The sequence below is a fragment of the Symsagittifera roscoffensis genome, chromosome 1, assembly GCF_963678635.1.
Source record: "Symsagittifera roscoffensis chromosome 1, txSymRosc1.1, whole genome shotgun sequence".
Lineage (NCBI taxonomy): Eukaryota > Metazoa > Xenacoelomorpha > Acoela > Convolutidae > Symsagittifera > Symsagittifera roscoffensis.
This window is the reverse complement of record NC_087062.1, coordinates 75,925,640-75,943,464: the sequence shown is the minus strand read 5'-3', so window position 1 is coordinate 75,943,464 and position 17,825 is coordinate 75,925,640. Positions and strand designations below refer to the sequence as shown.

General features: G+C 43.5%; 1 protein-coding gene across 1 annotated transcript in view; it reads right to left on the bottom strand.

The window, feature by feature from the left end:
• Window positions 1–17,825, bottom strand: part of LOC134848912 (threonine--tRNA ligase 1, cytoplasmic-like) — a 119,434-nt gene that overhangs the window by 17,342 nt on the left and 84,267 nt on the right. Inside the window, exons 2-6 of the mRNA XM_063866468.1 lie at window positions 6,644–6,767; window positions 5,964–6,002; window positions 5,813–5,894; window positions 5,641–5,746; window positions 5,347–5,473 (exon numbers count right to left, since the gene is read on the bottom strand). Coding sequence (XP_063722538.1) covers window positions 5,347–5,473; window positions 5,641–5,746; window positions 5,813–5,894; window positions 5,964–6,002; window positions 6,644–6,733 — 444 coding nt within the window. The 5' untranslated portion in view covers window positions 6,734–6,767. The remainder of the gene's footprint in view (window positions 1–5,346; window positions 5,474–5,640; window positions 5,747–5,812; window positions 5,895–5,963; window positions 6,003–6,643; window positions 6,768–17,825) is intronic.

Below are 17,825 nucleotides of genomic sequence, written 5' to 3'. Positions count from 1 at the left end.
TTATCACTTGAACTCAACTGCTTCTTTCCTTTGACACCTGATTTTAATTTAAGACACCCTGGGTTAAAACTTTTTCTTACTCCGTGAGTGATTGAACGAAAAAAAACTATGAAATAGTCGCACCATGTAAAAACTTTATGTGATCTAAGCATTTAAGCTTTAGCGCCTTTTTAAGAGTAATAATAATAAAAATTGTGGTTTCTACGATTCGCAGAGGATCTATGCAAGACTATCCAGCCTGTCTACGCATATTCCGTTTCTTTTATTTCTTCACATTCAAAATAACTTTTTTTTTCAAAAATCTACACCAAGACTTTCTTCATGGCAGATTGGATTATCACATTGAAAAAAATAGCTGCGAACCTTACATCTGCCGGCCATTGTTAAAAGATATTACCGTCCTGATGTTTTAAAACACACCGAAAAATTAGCTTTGTTTTGAATCTTTTTGAATCAGTATTTAAAACGGTTTTGAAAATCTTTCCTCTTAACCGTGCCAACCCTGTATAGCGATAAACGTTGCATTCAAGTCTAAGAAAATAAACATAGCAAATAGACAACTGGAACTGGAAAAGTGTCAATCAACAAGGAAACCAAATATCTATTTGTTGAAACTAAATTGCGATACAAAATTGAATAACCTTTAATAAAATCAATTGAAAAGAAAAATCAAAAACTGAAAAAAAACAGAAATAGTCCAAAAGGCCGGAAAAAAAAACAGAAATAGTCCAAAAGGCCGGAAAAAACTGCCCCATAAAAACTTTTTAAGGAGCTTTCAAAATACTGCAAAGAAGTTGCATTTTCAAAAACGTCCTTCTGTGGGAACTAAGCCAGCAAAATAAGCAGACGAACTAAAATCTAGATTAGCAAAAAATCCGCGACAGGAATCAAACTACCTGGCTTTATCGTCAAGCATGGGTGTTACAGCAACTTAAAAGAAGCTTATTCTTCGGAAAACATCGGGCTAAGGCAACTAAGCCGACAAAAATAACAAGACGGACGATAGTCCGAAAGCACGAAAACTGAAGTTTGCAAGAAAAAACTGGTTCCGGCCGAATTCAAATCACAGGCCTTTGGCGTCTCAAGCAGATATGTTATCTTTACGCCATTGAGTTACGATATTTAATGAGTTTGAATTTATAATGAAGGAAGCATTGAGGTAGTGAGTGTTTACACACAGAGGCGAAGCTGAGCTTCGCACAACTTGTGAAAGAAAACAAGAAAGCATCAAAGTCGAAAAAAATGGAAAAATTCGAAAAAACTAGATCTAGCAATTAGGCTAGTTTCAAATCAAAAACGAGCCAAGACAATAAAACGTGGAACTAGCATCGAAAGAAAGGTTATCAAGCTGTAACCAAGCCGGAAATACCTTAGCAGGAACCCTTTAGGCCGAAAAATAAATAATTTAAAAACTATCACACTCTCCAACAAGTCACACTCTCCAAACTATCACACTCTCCTCACAGTCCCCCACACTCTCCAACAAACAAACAAACACGCACCCAAATTTTAGTCATACGTCAAATAAAAAAATATGCGGCCAATGTGCCGATATAATGTTGGCCGAAAGCTATTATGTCGAAACAAAAAAAAATTAAACAAACGAAGTCGAAAAAAATGAAGACTACTAAAAAGTTTTAAAAAAACCCATAATCCTCAAAACACAAACACAGCTCGTGAAACGACGCAATATGAGGCGACTAAGCCGATGTAATATAGGCCAAAACCTATCAAGTCGAAAAACAAAGAAAAGAAAAAAATATAAAAAGACTAAGTTTTTAAGACTAATAATAAGTTACTCAGTCCTCCTCACCCTCAAAACACTGACACGCACACACAAACTTTTTTCGCCCATCGGAAGTAGCAATATGCGGCCATTAAATCGATATAATGCAGGCCGAAACTTATCAGGCCGAAAACAAAAACGAAAAAGCCAAAAAAATGTGAAATTAAAATGTGAAAAAACGAGAACTTCTAAGATTTCTAAGATTTTTAGCAATCCAAAAGGTGAGCAAAAAAATTATGTTTTCCCGGAAACTACTTGAAATTAGGCCAATAAGCCGATATAAAATAAGGCGAAGCCTATTAAGCCGAAAAAGGAACAAAAAATAATAAAAGACGGCTATTGACAAAAAAAATTTGACCATGCTGAACATTTGCAACCGAGAGGGGTGTGATTTGCAAAGAGGACGGACGAAGAGGTGAAGTAGTCCACAAGTGGGTCCTGTGGACAAATTTGATTACGGGAAAAAAGTCTAGTGCCCGATTGCAATACCCCTGCTTATCGCAAGGGTAAAAAACGTACGGTTTAAATTTAAACTCGCTGGTTTTCAAAAGCATAAGAAGAAAGCATATTTAGGACTGAATGTTCACAAAAACGGGATTTTTTGCGCCTTTTGAACTTTTTCATTTGAGTGCGCAATTGAAGTACTCAAGAACCAAACCGCCAAAAAAATTTGAGTGCAAAAAATTTTTAGTTTAGGTTTATTCTTGAGAAAACGCAATATACACAGAACCTGAATAAAGGTCCTGAACTTGCTCAAGAACACTTGAAAACAAAGATATTGAAGAGAGCAAAAGACCAACTTCACAAAAGCTAGTTAATGGGATGAACTTATGGTTCATTATTAAAACTCTGTTCAAATTGGCATATGAATCGTTTTATTTAATTTTGACTGATCGAATTTCTAGCATTTTAAAATAAAAAAAACCGCGATTAGAAATTTGGAAAAATTTCAATGAATTCGAGAAGACAAAAAGGAGACGGTTTGACGTTGTTGACATTTTTTGAACTTCGGTAAAAAAAAATGTATCACGTTAAACAAAAAGCTGTTCAAAATCCAAGTTTTTCATGTTTGCAACTTGCTACATAAACCAATGAGAGAACCTCTAGTCAAAAAATTTGTTTTTATGCCGCTGACATCTCCAATCTTGAAACTAAATGACATCCACGATTATTGGGCCATTTGAGTTTAAAATAAAAAAACATCAGAAGTCAAACAAAAAGCAAAAAAAAAAAGAAATCAATTTCTGAAATTTTTTTTTAAACATGCTGTTAAACCATAACAAATTTATTTACCAATAAAAAATATTTACTCTTGCCACTGTACACAAACTCTTACACAGAGGCGAAGTTGCACTTCGCATACACAAGCAAAAAATATGACCGTCTACAAAACTTCGTGAGTAGCGCACGCCAACTATGTGTCTACATAATTGCTAAGTGACGCAAGCCAACAAAGATGTATTAGCAGTCAATTTGAGAAAAAAAATACCAATTAACACTCCTCAAGTTATAGAGCGGACGCTCTTATTTTTTTCCGGGTCCCCTTCCCATTCATGATACCTTGAAGCTAAAAAAACTATTTGTAATAATATAGCATGTGTTACTGTCCTAAGCATTGACTGTACTTAATAGCTAGCCATTAATCCAAATGAACACTTTCGAACTGAACACATTTTGTCGCCACAATATTTGTTACTTAGTTTGGAAAAAAAGAGATATCATACTATCACACAAGCTTTGCTTGTGTAAATAGAATTATTTCGAGAAACAAATTGGAATAAAAAATTATCCAAGAGGAGAAACAAAATTGACACCAAAACTATTTTCAGGTTCTCGTTCTCAATCATGAATGCAAAAAGGTCAATAATGAAATTTGATGAGTATTAGTTGCTTAGTTGAAAAGAGTATTAGCTGGGAAATAAATTGGAAAAAAATTCAGCCAAAAAACGAACCAAATTGACTCAAAAATTGTTCAGGCCTTCAATCATGAATGCAAAAGATTGAATTTACCACTGAAACAAAAATGAGGGAGCGGTAAGTAAGTAAGAGTAAGACGACGTAACAACGTAACCTTCACAAACCTCCCAACGAGTAACCGATTGCAACATTTTTGAACTCGCAAAATAGAAAAAACAGATACTAAGGGATTCAGCCTAAGGAGTCTTTTGCCTTTAAATGTTCAACGTGGTGACCTGCCTTTTATTACTTCTGACATTAAATGAAACTAGGAGAAAAAAATTATCACCTTAAAAAGCTGTTCGAAATCCAAACTTTTCATGATTGACACTTCCTACATAAACCAATGAGAGAACCTCTGGTCACAAAATTTGTTTTAATGCCGCTGAAAACTCCAATCTTGAAACTAAATGACATCCACGATTATTGCGCCATTTGAGCTTAAAATAAAAAACACAAAAAGTCAAACAAAAAAGCGAGAAAAAAATGTTTTGTTTTTTAAATGAACAGAAATTAACAAATTTATTTGCCAATAAAATATTTACTCGTGCAACTGAACACAAACTTTTACACAGGCGAAGTTGCACTTCGCATACAAGCAAAAAATATGACCGATAACGCTACTGGGAAAAACTGAATGAGTAAAACTTTCAGTCTAAAAAACATCTTAAGTAACGCATGCCAATTGTGTGTCTACATAAGTGCTAAGTGACGCACGCCAACTAAGATGTATTAGCAGTCAACTTCAAAAAAAAACAATTAACCCGCCTCAACTTATAGAGCGGACGCATTTTAACTAGTATACGAAAAAGTTCATAAAAAACATCACAGGTTCAAACCCTTTTACTTTGTTGCGGTTCTTTACGCTACAGATCCATGATAACTTGAGACTAAAGCTCTATTTGTAACATAATAGTCAGTGTTAATTTCCTAAGCATTGGTTGCACTTATTAGCTAGTTATTGATCAAAATGAACACTTTCTAAATGAACACATTTTGTCGCAACAATATTTGCGTCGCAACAATATTTGATAAAACTATTATTTGGGAAACAAATTAGAAAAAAAATCAGCAATAAAGAACCAAAATTAACTCAAGAATGCAAAAAAAATAAAGTATCGAAATTACCACAAAAACAAAATTAAGGAAGCGGTAAGTAAGTAAGACGACCTAACAACGTAACCTTCACAGACTTCCCAACGAGTAACCGATTGTAATACTATTGTACTCGTACGAGTGAAAAACCTAATACTAGGGGATTCAGACTAAGGAGCAAGAGTATTTTGCCTTAAAATTTTAATCGTGGTGACTTGCCTTATATTACTTACACCTACACGCATAATTTTTTCTCAGATATCAAAGAGCAAAAAGAAAAGATCCATCATATGCTGGTAAATTCAAACAAACTTTGCGTTAAAACGTGCGACAAACACTGAACTGATGATAAAATGCTTCGAAGGCTAGTTGGTGTAAAAAAGCAGGTGGTAAAAAGGATTCAACGTTTCTGTTGAATAAAGGGTTTGTCGGAAAAGTCTTCTGATTGTAAAACTCTACAAAGAGGGAAATTAAATAAGATAGCAGCCATTACTAATGCTTTCACGTACCTGCTTGGCTTCAGGGTGATCAAATTTTAGTATTTCCAGACTCTCAACATTTGATTCTAAAGGTCTCTCAAGGTCCCAGAGTTCTCCATTGACCTTAGCAATAACTGCATTCTGTGCCAACCCTTGACTAAAACCATTACACTTTTGGAAAAAGAAAACGTTCTGCCAGAAAACTTCGCATATCGAAAGTGCAATAACTTTGGCTAATATCAACTGCTACAAATTTGAAATTATCTTGCTCCAACTCGAATGAAAAGATTGAATGAACATTAAAAAACTCAAACATCAAATCACCTTATAGACTGTGCAATTTCAAATGGAGTAGTTTTCCAAGCAACGCCGCTTTTAATCGAACCATCAAGTAATGTTATTTCAATGGCTTTCTCTTCTTTGGCACGTTCTAAAAAATAACAATATTGTGTTTCCACGTCCACAAATTTAAAACAGCTGAAAAAACAAAACATACCAATTATTTGATTTGACGTCTCTTCGACAAGGGTTTTAAATAACACTTCGCGTTTTTGAATGAACTCAGGAGTGGGCACTAACTAAAAAAATGGAACAAAGTCTATTACAAAATGAAATCGGAATCTGAAAAACTATGAGATACCACTTACCTTCAAAGGGTGTTTGTTTTCAATATCACCTGACGCGCTCTGAAGTAGTTAGGAAACCAAAATTTTCACTTGCAAAAACTTCAAGAAAGCCAAATTTTTCCAATTTCTACGAATTAGAATACAGATACTGCTACCTACTTTTTTCCAACACATATAGAAAGTTGCAAAAAGTTCGGACAAACAGAAATAATTAAAACGAGCAATCTGCCGACTTAAAGCTATTTTTCTGCAAATTCTAATTTTAGGTGACATTGAGACATGCTTCGTCTGAAAAATTAGCTTTTGCTTGCAAAAATTGCCTGAAAAAAAGGTAACTTGCTTTTATAATTATTTTTGTCTGTCCGAACTTTTTGCTACTAATTATATAGATAGTGCTAATTTGTAGGCAACATGATTTTGCTACATTGGCTTTTTGATAAATTGGTTTTTGGCTACTAATTATATAGATAATGCTAAATTGTTGGCAATATGATCAACGAATTTAAATGAATTTAATTTACCTAAAAACTGCCCATTTTGATACCCCCATTTAAGCCACCCAAATGAATTTGCCACCCATTTAAGCACTTAAAAAAACATATGAAATGGTCAATCAAACCTAAAACAACCATTTCTTGACCGATAAGCTGCTCAGGGTCACCGATATTGACAACTAGAATAAACGCCACGTAAACGCTTACCATTTTCTTTAACGCCGTTTTGGCTATGTTGCTCCTGAATTGCAAATATCGGCTGACTTTGAGATTCGACCTGATGGAATGATATAGCATTTAATCCATTTTGTTTAATCGTGCTAAGCAATCTGAAAAATATTCGAACAGTTATTTCGAACCAAACGCTCGATATGGTTTTTTTGTTAAGGTTGTCGAAGACAAGAACTATGAACGCAAATAAAAACAACCTTCATAAAATTGAGTCAAAAGGGAGCTTGGCACTAGTTGCGGTACGTCACAAACAGTGCACGGCGATAGAGAAACTGGACAAGAGTGAGATTTAACTCCAATTAAAATCGTTTTGAGACAGAATGTGTAACAGTCGCCTACTTCAGTCACATATGAGGCTTAAGAAAAATAGGCCCTATAACCATTGGCTCAAGATTCAGGGACACTATCTGTAACATTCGTCTACTGTAGTCACACATGAGGCTTAAGAAAAATAGGCCCTATAACCATTGGCTCAAGAGCCAGGGACACTATCTCTTGTGTTTTTCTACCTCAAATCAGTCGGAGCCAATTCGGTTCGCTTCTGACATGAGACTACGACCCGTTACAGCTTAAAGGCTACTACCAAAATATCCCACCACTCTAGAAATAAGAACGTCCCCATACTTAGGTCTCTAGATACCCAAAATACATGAACGCCGTTAAAAACCGGGTCGGAACAATCCGTTAAGTTACTTTCTTTTAGACAATGGAACTTTGATCCATTTCAGATGGATCAACCTAAAACTCGCCTTACCTCAACATAACAATCATAAAACACACTCTAGAAATTTAAATTGAGTACTCACATCGTAGCACGCTCAAGAACTGGGAGTAATTAAGTCGGTAATCAACTCGAGAATTAAATAACGTAACTAAATGAGTTTAATGTTTATCAGTTTCAATAACAGGACCAAGTTTGAACTCTAGAGTATAGTTTCTCGTGAACCATTGGGACATTCAAGCTGTCCACCTTTCCATCGAAGGTTCACTCTAGTCCAGTTCGAATAACAATCCAGTCCAGTGATAATAGTCCAGTTCTCGGGAATACGCTTCTTTCTGTTTCAGATAGGACAGCTCTACTCTAGTTTTATTATGACGGAAATTGCGAATAGCAATTTCCTATTGTTTTATCTGGCAACTTTCCCGCGATTGTTACTCGATCGTTCTGATTTCTCTTTTCGGTTTTCAGTTATCGCGAGAAAATCGTGCATGACAGGCTCCATTCGAATTTTTGAAAAATAAAATTCACTCCAAATTTAAGTGTTCTTGCTTTTCTCAAGGTCAAACTTCCAAATATGACCGACTGGCACATACTCCCCGGACTCAAGATCGATGTCCTCATCGCGTACTGTCGTCTGCCAGTGAGTCCCAGAAAACCGAGTGTTGCTCAAGGTACAGTGCCAGTGGTCATTTACAGAAGTTTGCAGCAGACTTAAGCTTATCTACACCCCAAAATTCACGGCCATGTAAAATTTTCACACTATCGCTAAACAGCAATCAAAATCTGCATACACCTGCACCCTTGAATTCTCGCTTTTCAAGCCAATTATTTAAAATTTCTTTTGTCCCATTCAATCAGGAAATTGTCATGCAGCATTTTGATTTATATAGTAAATATAGCATATTAATAACAATATCTGATTCGTTAAAATTTCTTTTTCGTGAACCCAGGTTTCATCCGGATTCACACTCAAGCCCCCCTTACCTCTCAAGACTCAAGATCTCTTCGAACCATCCGCTCATTTCGCACTCTTCGCTTTGGAGGTGCCATACACTGAAGTACTAGATACGGCAAACTGTCTCAACAGTTCTTCTTCATCATCGGAGCTAATCACGATCTCCTCCCAAGCCTTCAGCTGCTCGTAGGATCGCATCCATTCTCTTTGCTCTTGCAACCTCTTTGCTTGGTTGGGTAGTGCCTTCACCCTAGATTCCCGGTTCAAACAAAAGGAGTTGTGCAGGCTCAGGCTCACGTTCTTCGCCAAGTCCTCCTCTAGTATCGATTCCCTCGCTTTGGTATTGTCTCTAGACATTTTACCCACTCTCTTCCATCCTGTCGTGATCGCACTTTGATGGGTTAACAGGGGTCTCTTGAAAGCTTCCGGCCCAATTTCGGCCTGGAACTGTCGATACTCCTTTTGATGCTTTCTCATGTGATCTTTTGTTGTCATGTATAACCAAGACGTCAGTGTCGCTCGAAACCATGGAAAGTACCTCAAGCGGCTCCATACGTGTCTGACTTCCATTGGTATGGCGAATACTTTGCATGCAGTCTCAAACAACTCGAGTTTCCTGCTGTAGTCTATCGCATATATTGACTCAGCCGTTGGCGTCTTCGCTTCCCGATACTTCGTTATATTCTCTTCTATCCATCTCAGAGCCAGCATCGTACTCACTACTAAGAGTGTCACCTTCTGCCGGTGATCCGGTAGTCCGATCGACCGAATTTCTTCCATATCCCACACCAGGCAGAGGTTCTTGTGATCTGGATACCACACCGTTTGTGCCAAACAGTGGCATGGGCATTCTCCATGGGTGATCTCAATGCTCCCGAGGTTACGCTCCCCCGAGGCTTCCAAGAGAGGCTCAAGCTCCATCATTTTCTCATGCATCGTGTCGTTCTCTTCCATGTTTGGAGCACCCCCGCAGGTTTTCCGATCACGTTTTGTCTCTCGTGATCGCTTGTGTTCTCATTTTCCAACCTCAAAAGCTCTTCTCCCCAGATTTCACTCAAGTCATCTCTCAACTCTTTCGGTAATGTCCCTCTGATTTTCCTCAACAACTTGTGCGAGTGATGCGATACCCGAGCCAACCTCACAAACTTGGGCACTGAGAAGGCCTTGTCCACCAACACTCTCTGGCTGGATGCTTCCACCATCGCCATGTGCAGTGGATAGTGGCTTCCGCACAAATTGGCCATCATTGACCCTATCAGGGATTTTGCGTTCAATGGCAGGCCATAAGCATCGCTCATGGGAAACCCCATTTCCGCCTCGAGACCTACCTTCCAGCTCCAGATGTGCTTTTGAGTCACCTGCAACACCCCAGGACATGATTCCACGCTCAACGCAGTCACTAAATGGTGTTCAGACTCTAGCCTCTGCAGTGACTGCAGACTACACATTCTCGAGAAGAATCCGAGAGCTGTCGCTATGTTCACCGTAGTTCTCGCGTAACACTCCGCCACTATTTGCTTTTCACTTTTCTCCCTTTCCGTGATGTCTTCAAACCAAGTAACCAGATCTTCTTTTTGAAAGGACAGTATTCTGACACATGATCGTCCATCGCAGGTGTGCTCTCCACTCCCACACGTCGAATCCAGACAGCTACCCGGCTCCATCTTCTTTGCTGACCCGAGATTGTTCGTCTTTTCGCCTGACTCCTTCATCTGAGGTGAGATCAGTTTGTGCACCACACTCAACTTTGCCAAATCTTCATCTTCCGTTGGTGCCAACCTCACCCGCTCGGTGGTCTCCTCGATCAGACTCGCGTGGGGATGTGGGCACCAGGAGGGTCTTAGTAACTTCCATAGCACTCCCAAGTTCGTGATCAACAAGCCATTGCCATCACCCATGTTCACTTCAACTCTCTTGTTCGAGCGCGGTATGCTCACCACCTCCGGTGTTTTCTCAAGAATCAGGCCCAGGCTCGGCCTCTCTTTCTCCACCGCGTCTATTTCCACTATTTTTTCTGTCCAAAACTTCAGCAGCTCCGCTACCTCGTGATTCCTGTGAGCGCCTCCAGTTTCTGAGTCTAAGAAGGGGTTGTAGGCTATCCCCATCACTCCCGACACGTATTGGTATTCCCCCTTCTCACTGAGTCTCGAGTACTGCTCTGGCTAGGCCAGGTTACGGTGAACATCATGCTCTTCTTCGAACTTCTTATTGTAAAACCTCCGTACCTCGTCCAGCTTTCTGTGGTTCTCTAGGGATAGTCTGGAACCATCTTCCTTTTCTATTCCAGTACTCTGATATACGTTTAAGTTGATCGTTGAGACTCTCTTTTCCACGGTTTTACTTCCGCTTGCTCTTTGGTAGCACGCCAAGATGGTGCTATCAGACATCATTGACATTATCCATCTCAAGAAACATGTGTCATCCTTCCTCCTAGCCAGGCTCAAGCCTGAATTATCCCTGGCCACGTGTTGCATCAGTGCTTGATACACTTCTAGCTTCTTGCTTCCCAACTTCAACCTGTCATACGAGGTCAGTGTCTCCAACTCTATTCCCACCAGACTCCAGGTGAACATCAATTGTCCCGCGGTTCTAACGAAGGGATTCGCCATCAATGGCGGTGCTGATGAGGATGTCCTCATTGCCTCTTCAAAATGATCCTTCAACAAGTTCTGCCAGGACCTCTTCAGCTGGTTCGCCAATTCTATCTTGTTAACCTCAGCCTTTTGCTGGGTGGTCCAATAGCGTCGTTTGCGAGCTACTACACTGTCCAACTTCTTCAAGCAGTCTTCCATTTCCTTCAATGTCTCGAGGGCCACCCACCATGGCCGGGAGGTGTTCCTCGTCTTGTTCCTCTCCAGTGGATCACTCGTCACTTGCTTCCCCGTGGCCTGGTGTCCCTTCGAGACCCATTCCTTGCCGACATCCACTTCCCATGTCTGCCCGTTCGTTGAACCTCTCTTCACGTTTATCTTCTGGGGCTTGAAGTCTTCCTCCGATGTCGAACTGGTGGAAGCCTCTATTTCCCTATCTATTTCGAGTGGTCTTCTGAGCTCCGTGTTGCTCTTGTATGCCGCCGTCTTGCATCGCGCCAAAACCATGGGCGCCGTCTCTCTCAAGTTCCCTTCTGAGACAGCATCCACTGAAGGACTACTCAATCCCTCTACTTCTCTCTTCCTCTTGCGAGTCTTCACATCTCTGCTTGAGGGTGTTGTGGTTATCATCACTGATTCGACCTCTCTGTCTACCTCCGACCCTTCCAACTCTTGCCTCCCCCCTGCTCGAGCCTTAAGGATATTAGTACTTTTAATCATATTACTAGTCCCAACCTTATCCCCTTTTATATCATCAACTATTTTATCTACAGCTTTTTGTTTCAGAGTAGAGCTGTCTTCACATTTTTCGTCTCTAGTCTTTGATCGTGACTTCCTCAGCTCTATCAGCTTGTTCAGCAGCTCCTTTCTCGCCTTCTCATCCAGGCCCGTCCCCATCAGAAGCGGTTCTCCAAATCTTACGACTGTGTCCCACAGTTCCTCCTTGAATTTGTCCAGCGTCGTCTCGCTGCCCACTTGTTGATTGAATTCCTTCAAGAACTTTTGCCAAGCGTCGTCCTCCAGCGTCCTTAGGAACATGTCTTTATTTCCTTCGAATGTATTCTTTTCCCTTTCCTCCGAACTCAAGAGTATCATCCCCATATTGGAAGTCTCGCTCACCAATGGCAATTCCAGATTCTTCCGGGGAGACGGGGTCAGAGGTGGAGTGATAGTATCTGCCCAATTCTCCTCGCTCAAGTCTTTCAACAGCTCTTGAGTGGTGAGCTCCTCCCCTGATGGTCTTGGTTCAGGCGTATTCCCCACTTCCATGTCCTCGCCGGCTTCGCTGAGAGTTTCATCCATACTCTCTTCTTCTGACTCAGCTCTTCTTCTCTCGAGGATTCTTTTGAACCGGTCTTCCACGGGTCCACTCCTCCTGTCTTCAGGTGTATCTACTGACAGTGGTGATGGTGTTGCCGGGTCCAATCTCTTGTACTCCGTCAGGGCCACATACAGTTGACCTGCTGCATCCAGTTCTTTTCCCTCCTGTCTCATTTCCACCTGTTCTAAGCCATAGGGTGCCCTATACTTTCGTGTCGCGAATTTCATGTCGTCCGCCAATGCAACATGCCCCTCCATCATGATCATCCTGCCATCATCCCATATTGGTAGAATGTTCTCAAGTCCCTCCTGCTCAAGAGCTCTCAAGACCTTTCGCACCTCATATCCGGGGGGCTGCGAGCCTCTCATCTTTTTTGCTTGCGTCGTCCACGAATTTATCTTCGCCTCACTAGTGTGGAAATAAACCGCCGCCGTGTAGCCAACAAACAGGGGGTCCCAGCCATCAGTGAAGTCTTTCTGCATTTCCTCCGTTGTCATCCTCGCAATTATGGATGGAACTACTAAGGGACTGTTCATCCCCAAGGTCATCCTCCTGACTATCGGGAACTCAGGCATGGTGGCTGGCAGGATTTCTTTCTCCATTATGGCCTCCAGCTCCCTCCTAACCAGTGCAAAGCTGTCCTTCCAAGCAGGAATCCTCAAGATCTCCCGTCCGTCTGCTGTCAGTGGGTTCAAGTTCCAGAACTTGGGATATGTCTCGATGGGGCCCTCACGTTTGCCTCCCATTCTACATTGCAGCTGTCCCCTGAAGTTGTACACTATCAACTCGGCATCTTTCACTTTTCCAAAGAGTACCGTAATGATCATTTGTGCCCTGAGCACCTCCTGCTGACACCAATTGAGCGCCGTCCCATCCAGTATGCTGATAAGACTCAAGTGCGTTACAGAGTAACGATACGTTGTCACCAGGGGATCTGGAAATGCGTACGTCACTGCTGGACCGTAAATGCAGGTTACCACCTCCTCTAGACCCCGGATTATCCCCATCGGGTCCGACCTCATTGCCAGGCACAGGTCCGTCAACAGAGGCATACCTCCATTCATCTTCTTCCACTCCTCTCTCGATTTTGGGTTCTTCTCTTCACCCGTCATGTGCCGATTCTGCATCATGAGGTTTTGCACTAACAGCGTCTTCAATTCCGCGGCACACTTGTAGGAGTAGGTTTCGATTTTCGAGTGGACCTTCCCCATTGACAGGGGCTCCCCATATTCCATCAATCGATGAAACGACAACAATTCCCCATGGGTCAAGAGTACTAGTGCCAGATACCCATCAACCCGAAGTGTCTCTACTCCTCGACTAAACATGTACGCTGGGACCATGTTGAACAAGTATTTGGGGTAGACCAGATATAAAGCCAAGAGCAGGCTGATGGACATGCCCAGTATCTCCTGCACGAAGGCTCCAAAGATAGTCGCTGTGGTGCCGAACATTCCTGCCATAAATTCTTTCCCCCAGCAAGGACTCAAGAACTTAAGAATCTCATGATCCCTTCTAGTCCTCAGCTTACCCTCGGCGTGCTCTCTCCAGAACCCTCCAATCGTCACTTCATTGGCGGCCGAGACAAATCTAGCCACCGTCATCTCTCTTCCTTCGGCCAGCTCCAGTTGTTTCTCCAGAAAACTCCAGACTTGTTTCCTCCCTCGTCTTATTCGTGGCGTTCTCCAGCCTTGGTGTCAAAAATGGCCACCAGCCATTCTCTTGCGTCAGACGATATGCCATCGACTCTAATTGTTTCTCCGTGTCGGCCACATTCTTTCTCTCGTTGCTCGGACCTCTAGACTTGCCGGTGGAACCTGTGATCTTCACCTCCATGCTCCGAAACCACAAGCTGGCCGTCAATTGGTTTATCGCCGGGTGATCGTCCCCGATGACTGGGCTGAACTTGAGTTGCCTGGCAAAGTTCGATATCTCTAGCAAGAGCACCTCGTCCAAAACGATCAGGATGTCGGCTAAGCCATAAAAGCCCCTCAGTGCATGAGATAAGTCCGCCCATGCCGCTGCCAATTCTGACTTGCGGAGCCTCAGGTTCGATGGCTCCAATTCCCGATTGGGGGCTGCCATTAGAATTCGCCATTCGTTTCCCTCTGCTATCAGGATCAAGACCGCGTACACGAATTGTAGCGCGGGTGGCATATTCGAGTATCCAGGGGATGTAGTGAACACCACCTTCGCCTTGGAGCCGAATCTAGAGACAACATTCTCTTGCACCTCATTCATCGCCGCAAACAACGTCTGAATGGCTTCCCATATCTTCCTCGGTGTTGGTTCATTGCCCTTCAGCTGCTCAAGAAGTCCCGCCGCGTGCAGATGATCATTCATCCCTGCAAACAATAGCAGCTCAGGCTCACAGGGCATCTCCGACTTTATTGCCACCACTAGAGTTAACATCTGGTTTAGTTCGGCTCCTGGCAAAGAGTATATCAGAGTCTCCGGCCAAAACAGCTTAGGAGACGTTCCTTCGAAATCTGATCCCGCCACAATGACTACCCTTGCAGCAGCTGGATCTGCTCTATCGTAAACTGCCAAAGTATTGGCGAGCTGGGTGCTCCCACAGGGCTTCGCGTACCTGGGATCTTCCGCCAATTTCGAGCCTTCGTACGCGGCATCTGGCAATTCCATTTCCCCGGATTCAGCAGCTTGTCCACCACCCTCAATTGTGCCGGGTCGCCAATCTGATCCTGGCGATGCTCGTTCGGTGTTTGTGGGTTCTGTTATGAGTCCAGGACTCCCCAGCAGCTTGAGAGGTCTATAGTTGATGGGTCCCATGATCGCTTTCGTGGGAAGTCCGGTCCAGTCCGCGGTCTCCATCAGTTTTGCTCTCGATAAGTGCGTCTCATGAGCCTTCAACCAGTCCACGCAATGATGTCTGCTCAAGTCTTCGTGCGACACTCGTTCAATACCCAGAGTCTCCGCCAATTCTCGCCTGCATTCCAAACCTTCTAGGTCCAGCCCTTTCACCTTCTCTGGATATCTTAAGCGAGCGGTCTCCATAGGCCTCTCCACCCGCTTGCTCTCTGCCACTACCACTGAGGATATTACCGAACCTGGAGGCGTTGATGACGTCACCTCCTCAGACTCCATTGGCGTGGCACTCGGCAATCTGGCCTGGTTGCTCCTTGAGCTGTCTCTAGTGTCGACCCTCGGTCCCAAACGACTAGACAAGGCCCTCGAGGCAAGGAATGGTGGGTTCGGAGGTGGCCCCAATGTGAATTGGGCCGTCTCTAGCAGATCCGCCTCTAGCGCATTTATGTGTCCTTGAAAGACGTCATTCAGCCACTCTGCTCCCCTCGGTCTGTCGAAGTGGATTCCATCACTGGAGGTGTCTTCAGGGAATCCCGCTTGCTCCATGCGCTCCGCCACGTCCAACAATCTGATGGGGAGCACACTCTTCCGGTGGATTTCTCGGATCACCCCGTTTAGGTTCCGCACCTTCTCGTTCATTTCCAAGGCGTGCTGATCGAACTTCATGTTATAAGGGACAGTACATACTGTCAACAGGATGGGATCCATCTGGATCCTCAGCTCCTCAAGAAGGCAGCTCATCTTGTCGTGCAGCCTCGTTACTTTCCTCGCTTCTCCCCTTGATACATCATTCATTCCAATCATCAGGGTCACAGTGTATACTTTCGTCATCCCTAGCATCTCAAGCGTTGCCAATATCTGTGGCGTGGCAGCTCCAGCGAAACTCAAGATTCCTGTCTGCCAGTGCGATTGGATCCGGGTCAACACCCGCACTAGGCTGTCCCCTATAATTAGGTGGACCGCGCCTTCTGGCACACGGGGTGGCGCAAGATATTCCACCCAGGCTGCATCATGAAAGCAATCCCTCCTGGCCTTCTGTTCCGCATTCCAATCCAGCCGATTGTGCCTGTGGTACCTCTTTTCGGTGTTCTTCTTATAACTCGAGATCATGACGCTCCTGACCGGCTGTTCCCTCCACGTTGGAGGAAGCTCCGCCCTTGCCGAACTTTCACGACTTCTCTGCCGCAATCTCTCGCTCAGCTCCTTCAGACGCGATGAGCTGCCGCTCACCTGACTGCCGCTCGAGGTTGAGGTTGGGGTATATCCCGGCAGTACCACATCCATCAGCGGGCGTATGGGTTGCGTTTCTAAGCTACGCAAGGAGGACGTTGCTTCATTCGGTATCCAGACTTCCAACCCTTCACTCATGTGTTCTCGAGCCTCGCGGTCAAGGTTGAACCGTCCTCTTGCCCTGGGGGCTTCATCCACTTCCATGCGTGACTCTGGCCTCGAGCTGGTAACCACTCGCTCCTTTGGCCTGGCTCCCTTCTGTGCATCAAGTTCACGTTGTCGCTGTTCTATTCTCTCCATCTCCGACTTCAGTTGCTCACAATTCGCGGCATTCTCCCGCACCCTTAGCTCCTGCTGATTTTCAGCCCGCAGCATCTCAAGCAACCTCAGAGTCTGATCTCGTTCGTTGACCGCCTGGTCCCTTTCCAGCTGAGCCTTTTCCCGATCCAGCTTTGCCTGATCCCGATCGAGGTTCGCCTTGTTCCTTTCCCTCTGCGTCTTCTCGAGCTCTTTCTTTAGAACACCAAGATCCGGATATGCCTCAGTCGTCTGTTGCGCTCGCGTCATCGACGGCACCTTACTCGAGCTCTGGCCTGTCGATCTTGCTGATGGCCTGGTTGGTAGTGGGAATTCTCCTGCGCCATATTCGGTATTATTACTCAGGCCAGGATTCCTTGCCAAGTCAAAGCCCCTTACTCCTCCATCCACATTCCAAGACAACCATCTGGTTTGTTCCTGATTTGATATTCCCTCGGTGGTGTAGCCGACCATCAAGACAGCCTCCGTCGCAGACTCCCTGCACTCACCCTGTTCTTCCAACTGGAGGATGGCATTCAGCATTACCGCCATTCTCTCGTCTATTTGGGTATAATCCAGGTCCCTCAGGCGTCTGTACAGCTCATCGAGAGTAGGCTTCTTCAGGGCCGCGGGCATGGATTTCCAGAACCTGTCTGCCATTCTCTGTGACTTCAGGATGTATTCAAGTTTTAACCAGCTCAAGAATTACCTTACCGACTCAAGAATTACCCAGCTCAAGAATTCTCTAGAAATGTTCCCTTCCAAATACTTGCTGCAGGTGACGATTATCGCGAGTTCAATCAAGATTTCCCTTTCTGTCTCTCGCTTGAGTATAGTTGGATTTTCAACTTTGTTTTTCAAACTTGATCTGAAAACAGAAACCATATTAAGACTTAACATGTCATGTTCCTAACCTAGAAACCCCCCTTTTACCAGTATGGTTAAAATCTTATCATTTTCATTCCACTTAAAACAATTCAATTGGAATTTCCTTAAAAACATGCAGATTCATTTTATGTTTTAGCACCATTAATTCTTCTAAAATTCAATTGTCATGCCAATCGCGTCTTAAGATCCCTTTACCTGTGCCGCTCCCCAGTACCTAACTCAAGACTCCTCCCTGACGCCCAACTCGAGACCCCCGTGTGCCCAACTCAGGCGATGCTCAAGTAGTTTTTCTTGTGAAGATACACCATTATCTCAGTTTCCGCGAAGAC